Source organism: Haemaphysalis longicornis, unplaced genomic scaffold (genome assembly GCF_048455015.1).
Source record: "Haemaphysalis longicornis isolate Haplotype H1 unplaced genomic scaffold, Haemaphysalis longicornis Haplotype H1 scaffold_10, whole genome shotgun sequence".
Classification (NCBI taxonomy): Eukaryota; Metazoa; Arthropoda; class Arachnida; order Ixodida; family Ixodidae; genus Haemaphysalis; species Haemaphysalis longicornis.
The window spans coordinates 44,469,133-44,480,090 of record NW_027526204.1 but is presented as its reverse complement, the minus strand read 5'-3'; the positions used below and the strand labels follow the sequence as shown (position 1 = coordinate 44,480,090).

The 10,958-nt window shown below is 44.8% G+C and overlaps 1 protein-coding gene across 1 annotated transcript in view; it reads left to right on the top strand.

Annotated features, from left to right (window-relative positions):
- The first annotated feature begins 3,153 nt into the window (after positions 1-3,153).
- The window catches only part of LOC144157717 (neuroglian-like), a 28,875-nt gene continuing 21,070 nt past the window's right edge, over positions 3,154-10,958 (top strand). Inside the window, exons 1-2 of the mRNA XM_077688499.1 lie at positions 3,154-4,406; positions 7,243-7,553. Of these exons, the coding sequence (XP_077544625.1) occupies positions 3,158-4,406; positions 7,243-7,553 (1,560 nt within the window). The 5' untranslated portion in view covers positions 3,154-3,157. The remainder of the gene's footprint in view (positions 4,407-7,242; positions 7,554-10,958) is intronic.

The following is a 10,958-nucleotide window of genomic DNA, read 5'->3' as shown; positions in this document are numbered from 1 at the left end:
TTCGAGTGGTGTACAGAAAATTGCTATTCCAGTTACGCGCAGATGAGGGGCTACGGCACGGCCATGTACCACCGTTGCCGTCGCAGCCACCAGCTCACGCACGCCTGAGACAGCCCGCCGCTGCCATCCGCGCAAAGGCTCGTTATGTGTGTTAAGGGTGGCTTTCCCACACGAATACGGAACTTGAAATTGGAGCTCCTCCATTTTGAGTTAGTAATAATGGAAACAATATGGCCGGCCTTAAAATTTTTGTGAAACAACGTTGTACAGGCTGGGAGAACGTATATAGGCATGCGAGTAATTGGGACTATTCGTTATTGTGTTGCATTTGGTTTTATGGCAAGCAGGCAGTTGTTAATTAAGTGTTCGGTATTTACGACCGCTGTTCGTCAATTTTTAAATGGGTTCTTTTGCTGCCTAGAATGATTTAATAAGATTTGCGCGCTACTAAGGGACGAAGATTATTTATTATTGTGGCTACGAAGTCAACGTAAAACATCAAAATGCAAACAAAATTTAAGCATAAGAGCAAGTCGTTCCACACGGCTATCATGTCGCGAAGTCAAATATACCGCCAGAAGTCGCAGTAGTTGCAGAACAAGTGAAAATGTGGAAACAATGAAAACCGCTAGCCTCCCCCTTCCATATTATCTTTGTCGCTACGATTTGTGACGTCACGAATGGCGGACGGTTAAATTGGCGAAGCTGGAATTTGCGCTTTTAAGAATCACCGAGTCAGGAGCATGTAAATGGTAAATAAGTGTATTAGCGAACTTTGTCCGGAATATGACTTTCGTAGACACAAAGTGCAGCTAGTGTACATAAAATGTGGTGACTCATCACAGGCGAAAAGCTGTGTATCAGTTTACATTACACTGAACGTCTTGGCCTTGCGGAACGAGTTCGGACGAAAGGTATGTGCTGCCACACCTAACTGCGACACCGTACCACACCGGAACTCTCACTAGCGCATATACTTAAAGAAGAGAAAGCGGCAAGATGCACATTACCAGCTCTATCGAGTACGCTACTGGGATGCGGGGTCGTCAACTTTGTTTGCGGCCAGTGGCGCGCGTTTTTATTTCTCACCTCTCAGGCAGTAGAAGCTCGTGAGTAAGCTTCGCCTGTGTGATTTAGAGTTGCCAGGCTTGACTTGAAGGCCGGCTCTCCCTGGGTGCAGCCATACAAAGATGTCTTTGCGGCGAAAGCGAAAGCCAATGAGAGTAACCTTTAAAGAAAGTGGCGACTATGGCACAAAATGGAGCATGGGTCTCCGCCCCGTGTTGATCACGTTGCCACGTGCTCCTTAACGACAATAAGTGTAAAAATGAAAAAGGAGGATGAAGTACTAAATTTATCATTCACAATTATTTTCATTCATTTTGCGTTGAGGGATTTACGGCAATGCAAGGGGAGCGGGAACTGGCGATAGATGTATAGCAATGCACATGAACAAGTACTGTACAAATTTTAACAAACGAAGGAGCTATCGCCAAACTGCAGCTCTGATACAATGCAGTAAGTAGATATAAAGCAACTACCAACTAAATCAACATAGTATATCGCCACCGTAAAATGAGTTATCAAACGCAGCTTTAAAACTCAGTTTCTTTTTCGAGAAGCAAACTAAGGTCGGCCGTCAAACAATAACCGAGATCTGGCAAACGGGTGCTCTCTTAGCTAAAACAAGAAGCTATTCAGACTACAAAGTAACTTTTGAAGGACACTTCGGCCCTGCTTATAAGGGCTTTCTCACTATCCTCCGTGCCTGGATGCTTCATGAAAGCTACAGCTATGACTTGTTGCAGCTACGTAAACAAGACCAATCAGTACAGTACTGCTTCTGGGACGTCTTTGAAGCACAAAAACAATGCCCATATTTTGAAGGGTACGATTTACGATCAAGAAACATATTTGGCGTAATGTCAAATTATTTGGTGAGTAGTGCGGACTACTATACGTTTTTGGTATTTCGTGGTGTCCTGATATGTAAACTGCATCATGCGTATTGACGGTGTTCTAAAATCATTTCAACTGCTGAAAAGTTGCAACGTGTAACATGGTCGTTTTCATATGAGAGGCTTACCTAAAACTTCTGAGCCCTGCTGCCGCAATATAGAAAGTGTTACTGTTTCACTCCACAATCATACTTCAAAGACGTGTGGCGACGCTAACGTAGAAGATATATTTCACACCTTCGTTGCAGCAAAATGGCCAACTGCAGGCTCTTTTTATCCAATGTAGTGGGTTCCAATTGTGTCATAAGGTTGGTATGCTCGGCGGGAGTTCGTAAAAATGGCATAACAAAAAGCACCAATATGCCGGGAAAATTTGTTTACAGCCTAAAGTGGAACCGAACGCGCAGTATGCAAATATGGGCCTGTGCACATGGAGTTAAGCTTAAATTGCGTTGGAATGAAAAGCATTGTCATATAGACGACAATATATATGAGATAATTAAACTTGCTGTTAAACAAACACGCTAATTAAACAAACCCGCCAACGCAAACACACTCACACACGCGAACTAAACCCACTAGGCCCAAGCTGCGACATGACTTAATAATTTCGCGTTGCTCTTAGTGCGACTATCGATACTCGTCATAAAGGGTGGCCTGGTGACATGCTTGCTACTACAATTCCAGCAATGTTTATTAATGCCAAGCATTCTTTGCCAGAACCCTCCCCCCCTCCCAGCCACGACCGTGTAATGCCCTGCGTTTCCATAAAAATGCTGATTCTGCGGAATTAACACCTACAACCGTTATAATGGCGTAAATGGAAATAACCAGTCGAACAGAATTTCGAAGAACAAAAAAATAATCACATAAAAAATGGGCGAAAATGGCGAACCGTGTAACGCCCTGAGCTTCCACAACAATCAATGCAGATTTGGCGAAAGTAACACCTGTAATCGTTATATTAGCGTAAATAGAGATAATTGGTCGGACAAAATCTAGAGCAAAAAATTCGACTGTAAAAAACTCAATCTCTAGACAAGCGGCATAAGAATGGTACGCATTGGAAGACAATTCTCTAAATGTCTGCCTATCTTTTTCTTTCCTAATCGGTACATAAAGACGTTTGTACAGCATCCTGTGTAATAAGACTGGGCAGCCTTTCACCTATAACGCTTTATTCCGCAGGACGAAAGAAGATGGGGATACCAATGGTCCTTCTGCTGCTTCAGGTTACGGCTTCTGTCTCGGTCACTCCCCCAACTATAGTAAAACAGCCCCCTGATCAGGTGTTCTTCCATGTGCCGTCATCATTGGACGATGTCCGCCGGCCTGTTCGACTGGAGTGTGAAGCGGAGGGAGACCCCGAGCCCGAATACAAGTGGATAAAGGACAACGAAGAGTTCGACTACGCCTCGCAGGACGGGCGGATCTCGCGGCAACCGGGCCGTGGCACGCTTGTTTTCACAGCACCGGTCGACGGGGACGAAGGAGTGTACCAGTGCCATGCGTCCAACGAGCTTGGCACATCTCTCTCCAACGTAGTTCAACTGCGCAAGGCCCACTTGGCCAACTTTCCCGAGGAAGACCGCAAGGACGTGTACGTTAAGGAGGGCGAGCCGCTCTCTCTTCATTGCGATCCACCTTCGGGATACCCGCACCCTAACGTAACCTGGCTCGTTCAAACGCACGATGGTGCTGCCCGCAGGATCAATTCGTCTCGCATTACGGCCGACCCTGTTGGTGGCTTGCACTTTTCGCGTGCCGAGCTGGGCGATGCAATCGACGACGGCGTATACGCGTGCTCCTTCATCTCCCCCTTCTTGAACGAGTACAAGATTGGAAACCAAATCTGGCTCCATGTGGCGCCTATGTTAAACGCCGAAACGTTACATGTGGCACCTGTCATGCAGTACTTATCGCCAGAAAATATAGTGGCGCTTCAGGGAGCTCAACTGGTGTTGTACTGTATCTACGGCGGCGAACCGCTGCCTCTGCCCACGTGGTCTAGGGGTCGCGTACATAAGATGTCTCCGCGCTTCTCAATCGGAAACAACGACAAAACGCTGGTCATCAAGCCGGTTGAACTTGAGGACGACGACACATACGAGTGCCGTGTGGACAACGGAGTAGGAGATGCTCAAAGGCATATCATGCGCGTCAAGGTGGAGGCCGCACCATCCTGGCGGAATGCACCTAATAACACCGATGCGGCTGCAGGCGAAACGGTGATGTTCAAGTGTTCTGCAAATGGTATACCCCCGCCTAATGTGGAGTGGTTTGTGAACGGCGTCCCAATCGAGAAAGCCGACCCGAACACTCGTTGGAGAGTTTTAGGGGATATGTTAATCTTTGAGGAAGTCGAGAAAAGTGACATAGCCGTCTACCAGTGCAATGCGTCTAACCGGCATGGATTTGTGTTCAGGAACTTCTACCTCAACGTACGAGGTTAGTACTTTGCATACTCTTTTTGCTACCAAACCTGCTTTTGTCAATACATACTGAAAGCTTGTGCGTTATTTTACCATTCGAGACACTTTCTTTCATTTTAAGGGTGTCGTACACATAAAAAAAACTCATGGTACTGGCGAATATTACGGAGAACAGGGTAAGGAAAAGACGCAGCACACACCAGTTTTTGAGTCATTTAGTGTATTTCGTCGTTTCTTTAGCTTCATCCAGTATAGCGTTCGCTAGCACCAGGAATTTATTAGTTAGGACCCAACTTGCACAACATTTCATTTTAATGGCCGCTAACACCGAAAATTTCGTTTTTGGCCTGCTTCACATCGTTCATGTTTCTACCAGCCTGAAAACATAAAATTTTATACGGAAATAAGACACCTTGCTTGCCGTACCGAAGGGTATATTACAGTTAATTAGGGGGAAGAACATTTCTTTAAGCTAGGTAAAAACTCTTCTGCCTTTGCTAATCATGATATCTACACTTAAAGTATTGCATTAACCAACCATTTGGTTAATGCAGATTCTCTAGTTTTGTGCCCTACCGAGAGATCTACACGTAACGTGCGGCAAGTACAAACTTTTTTGTAACCAGGTTCATTTTTTATAACTTTGTCATTAAACGCCTACATATTTTCTGACATTACTATGAATTATCGGATTACCTTTTTCTAGGCTCGGAAGTTTAGGCACGTTAGCATTGTATAACTGGAAAACCGTACATACGGACGAGAAGTTGATAAGGACTAAGACAAAGGCACGTCGCAGGCAAACTAAAAAAAACTTTGCTCTTGGGACGTACCATAACAAGGGCCCAAAGTGGTTGGATTAAAACTTGCAATCGTCGAAGCGTTGCGAGTTAGTATGTCACAAATAAAAAAAAGAACGTAAACCGACCATTACCCGAGATGACACAGACGCGGCGCTGATTGAAAAACTCAATTCGATGGACGTACAAATAACTAGGCCTATTGCATTCGAAATAAATCTAGGGGGAGATAGTATACTATAAATAGAAAAGAGCGCAACTTTTCGAATGCAGGAGAAGTAAGACGCACAAACGTCGTTGACTGAAAACCCGATTTGATGGACACACCAAAAATAATGCAGTGAGTGATCAACAACGCTTGCTCATTATTATAGCTTAGTCCAATGAAAACAGTGGTCTCAAAAACTGGCGAGTTGTATTTAGACTATTGTAAGGTTAATTACCTAATCAAGGAAAGAAGGAAGTCAGACTATAGAAACATCATTTGCGGTAAACAAAATTATGCGATGAAGAACTGGAAGAATTTTAAAGTGAAAGCTTTTATGTTGGGACCGATGGCATCCCGTCAAAAACTACTGAATTTCAACATAGACCACTTGGTGGATCGGAAAGCTGTGATATGATCTCTGGACACACGGCGCGTGCGTGAACGGCGCGGCGCTTGCATTGTGTCAAAATGGTTACTTCAGAATCGCAAAAAGAGCTTTTCTAGATAAGGCAGTACACGCATTCATCATGGAGAAATTCAATAATATGTCTTTATCTCATAAACCACGTATCGGTACACATTTAGATCGTTCGTAGACGCTCTGCTTACTACGCGAAAAATCGTTGAATGGGTTCGTTTTTGGCTTGCAAATTGGGTCTTTGAAGGTTTTACGATCGATTGGACGCAATTTCCGTGGATTGGACGAATCTTCCGCTTCTCCTCAAGTTTATACAGGAAGGGGTGGTAATTTCTTTGTACTATTACACCTGTAGGACGCTCCGTGCCTTGCTTTTTGATGCCTGAGCTTGTTGCTTTACTTGAAGAAGGCACCTGAGAGTTTTTACGCAAGAGGACGCCCCGTGTCCGCGCCTGTAATTGACCAAAAATATTTCAGTGTATTGTAATAACATCGCAACTAGGAAACCTGGCTGATATGAACTGAGCACTGCAGTATAAAGGAAATTAAACGTTATCTGGCCACATGTAGGGGATAGCACAATGTATGGAGAGTACTGCCAGAGAGGCAAAAAAAAAACAGCCTGGGAAAGAGAGCCCTAAGGCTTTCGCAAACACGGTTAGATTTAATTACAAATATGTATATCTAGGGTACAAGCAGATATGGCACAGATTGCAGATTGCAGCAGAAGGCAGATTATAAATGTGTAGGATACAGGCAGATAGGCCGCATATTGGCCAATTGCAGTAGAAGGCAGGTTGCAGAAGTAAACTTCGTTAGGGGGCCTACATTCTCTCGACGAAAAGCGAGGTTTTCCCAGTCATCAATCCTGTAGTAGCAGGCGGACAGACATACGCACGAACAAACGCAAATGCATACGTGCATAGAGACAGACAGATGGGAGCTTCCCACACACCTTTAATAAAAAAACATAGCACAAATGGCAACTAAATCAGAACGCGACCCTGTGGTCTGGAAACAATCAAGTTTAATAAATTCTTATTATACCCTAGAAGGACGTCGTTATAACCAATAAAATCACTTGTGTTTCCCTGCGCAGAATGTAACTGCGACGTAATAGGGGATACTAAAATAGATAGTTTTGAGTATCGTAACTAGACATTAGATATAGAATGATAAAATCAAACATAACCATACAATAACACCCTCCTACGAGTGGCTTCCTGCCTTAGGCGTCATAATAGCTGCGCGAGAAATTACGTGGGGACGCCTGACCCCTTTCCATTTTGTTTATTATTTTGCATGACTTTTTTACGTCCGTGTTAAAACTGGGACCATTGCAGTTAACCGAAGCAGTATTTCAAGTGAACAAAATGTGTGTCGCGTATGTCTTACTACATGAAGGGCATCGTGTGCTTAACTGCAGCTGATCCACCAACCATCGCCGAGGGACCTGAGAACGTGACGGTAGCTCTGATAGCGTCCCGAGTGAAACTTCGCTGCCGTGTGCATGGTATGCCGCGTGCAGATGTGGAGTGGTATAAGGAAGGCCAGCCACTGCGAGGAACCCGATACCAGGTGCTCGACTCAGGCGACTTGGAAATTTCCGATGTGCTCTTCACGGACGATGGCGTGTACACCTGCCGCGCCAGCAACAAGTATGGCAAGGCGTCAGCCTATGGATCATTACAGGTACAGCGAAGAACGTGGATCGCCTCGAGACCAGAGAACTACAAGGTGATTCAGAACTATTACTTAAGACTGCATTGGCGATTTCGTATGGCTACATCTAGTTATTGTTGCTAATAGTCTTTTGTACCTTCACTAATGAGCGACTGCCACATGCAAAAGTGTTATAGTGATTTTCTCTAAGGGGGAAGTCTAAATGAGTTAAGAAATTATGAGGCACTTGTGTTTTAATGAGGCTGTCACTTTTGTAAATGGGCGTCTAGTCAAGTTTCTGTAGCGGCAATATATACGTCATCACTAGCCGATACAGCCTTGCTGAGCACTATTTTTGCCGCGGTGCGAAAGGCCATGTATTAGATTCTGCAGCCGTCCCTTGTGATCTCACCTTTTCATCAATCAACAGTGGGGCTGTTGAGAATGGCTTTTTCTGCGTGGTTGCATCAGCAGCCGCTAGTGTTCCCGTTCTATCCAGCTGCTTGTCTTGTCATACCGTATAAAGGTGGTAGATTTGGTACAAATGTTAGCAGCAGAGCTATTTAGGCCGACGCAAATCTGTCCGTCGTAGACAGGAAACCCTGAAGCCCCAAGAAAGAAAAAATCTGGCTCGGGAAGTCCCGGGAATCGAAACCGGGGCCTTTATGCTGTTAAACCGGCAGCTTGACCACCCCAAAAACCCGAGGTGTACGAGTGGAAAGCGATGACGGATAATAATCTGTGCAGCCAACTAAAAAAAATAAAAAGCGCTTCCCGAGGCCGCAATCAAACCTGGGTTCCTGGCATTATGAGACTGGCTTTTATCCCATTGATCTATGATATCGTTCCTGGCGCACAGCATTTCCTCTGGGTTCGTATCGCGGCGTTGGATTCGGTCTTGGCTGCGGGTGACGCGGTACACTTTGGAAGAGCCGTGAAAACATGCGGACGAAGCGATCCTGGCCAGCCAGTCATAAAGAGCTGTCAACGAGAATTTCAGAAATAAATGTCTGGCAATGGCTAAAAACCGGAACTTTAGGCAAAATGCCCGTTTTTGCTTTGAGTCCGTATCAAGTCTATTTAACATATGAGCATAAAATAAGGCACCGAAAGAGTGTCGGTAATGTTGTATTGTGCCTACAAGTGCCTGTTTTAACTACGCGGCTTTTTAGTGCCACGCTTGACGTCACGAGCCTATAGGGACTTTTTAGCACTTACAAATGCCTTTTTTGTGTTATCTATGACTTTTTGTTTTCCAAGTCGATGTTCTGCTAAGACGGTTCTCGCTTTAGAAGCCCGCAACTGCAATTTTTTCGCACGCCGTTTACGAGAAATATCCGCCCGCCGTGCTAAACACGCAGAGAAGCGCAATCCGTGCTCAAGCCGCTGCCACTTCGACCTTGCAACATCGGTGGAGCCGCCAGAGGCCAGGACGCAGAGAGACCGCAGCCATCGTAACCGTCGACATCCCTTTCCACACGTTCTGTTTTGTTTTCTGTACTCCTGACGCCCTGTGTCCGCGGACCAACGGCAAAAACTTTTGTCGACGTGCCCTATACATAGCTAACCCATTACAAAAGCAAAACAAAATGAACGCGACACGGCGGCTCACATGCGGCTCAACGTCAAAGACGCCTCCTGGGTGAAAATCACGCGCCAATATGGCACACCAAAGTTTTAAAGTGACGCCTCGAACACGTGCATTGTCAGCCTCTGATCACGAGTACACGATTACAGCGCTGGCCGGCAAGATGCACTACGTGTAGGACAAAGAAGTAACTAGAAACGGAGCTTAAGAGATTAAGCATCTCCGCTCTAGTCATATGCCATTTCGGCCAACCTTTAAGGGTACTTGAATACCTAACTTTAAGGGAATTATTTCCAAAAACTCTTGCGTGCTGTTTAACGTTAGTCATCGATATATAGCGCATAGTTACTGAATGGGGTTGTTCTCGCAGTTTCGCTAATCATGTGCTTCTGCAGGACAGAATTCCTCAGTAATTTGTGCAGATTTATGGTACTTTATTGTAATATCCGTGAGATTAATCGGTACTGCGTATAGCTGAGAAGGTCGTTCTGCTCTGTCGGCGAGCGATAAGTTGTAGTTAAGGCCTTTTTTCGAAGCACAGTTGTGGTTTCAACGCACAGTTGCCGATTGTGTCTCTTCTACCAGATTTCGTTGTTACATCTTAGGGGCGAAAACAGCTACAAAATCACTGCGGTGCTATTAACAGCTTTGCAGCAGACCAAAGCTTCGCAGCCCAAATATTTTATACCACGCTACACCAGAACCATGGCACATTGAAGTGATAATTTAACACTCTCAGCTAACAGCGTTTCAGCAGCTGAGCGCTTAGGCGCCACTCTGACTAAGAATGCTGAGCTTATATTGGAGGTCCAGGACAGAAGCGCCAGCATCCCCGAAATCTGAATGAAATAGAACTCGTTGATTCCCTTTGTAAAAGAACTGCCGGACGCTTCTGAGCAGCAAACATTCTGATATTACGAACGGAATTAGATCATGGAGCGCCCCGAAATACAAGAACGGTCCTCTCACTTTATTTGGAGATGAGCGTTGTTTTTGCGCACACAGTTACCAACTGAAAGGAGGTAACACTTCAGGCAGCAAATCATTCAGATGCGCTTGTTTTGTCATGGCTTTCAAACCATTCTTTTATTGTCGAATCACACTGCACTTCACTTAAATCTTCAAGAAGCAAATCTTGTGGGGCTTATTTTCGCGAACAAATTAAAATTACTTTTTTACAGCACACGATTTGCCCGATGTTTTCACAATTGAGCACTTTGTCCGAAGACAAGCTGATAAAGTAAGCATTAATTGAGCCTATGCATTATCTAAACGAGAGTATTTGGTACCTATATATGTGCAAGTGGCACTTCCCAGTGCCTAGTGTGCGCGCCTGAAACCTTAATTTTTAGTGCCTAAAGTTCCGGTCTCTATATGGAGCAGAAATTTGGCGTCTTACTAAACAACGTAACAGTAAACTTACGTCGGCGCAATAGGTCATGCAACCAGTAATAATCGAAGTAACACCTAGAGACCGGAAACGACCTTCCTGGATCAGAGAACAAACTGAACAATTTTGCTTTTTCTTCAGAAAAAGAAAGAGAGAGAGAGATAGAATATCTTTGTTCGGGAAGCCATAGTTGGTGTTTACGAAAATGGGGTAAAGAGATCGCAGGGAGCCCAAAGGTGCCCTCGCAATCAACTCGCATTGATCTTGAGGTAACCAGCTGGTCAAATCTGCCTCTCATGCTTCAAAGAAGTGGAATATGTTATGCTTTAGATGTTCTCCCCTGGCCTTACCCTTGGACATGGCTAATTTGCTCGCAAGAGAGTGGATGTTTCTCCTATTTTAGCAAAGTTCTAAGTTGATGTCTGATGTTCCACCTAACACCTTAACAAACATAGATTTCCAGATTACTTTGAGCGTTTTTCTTCCACAGAATTCGTGATTC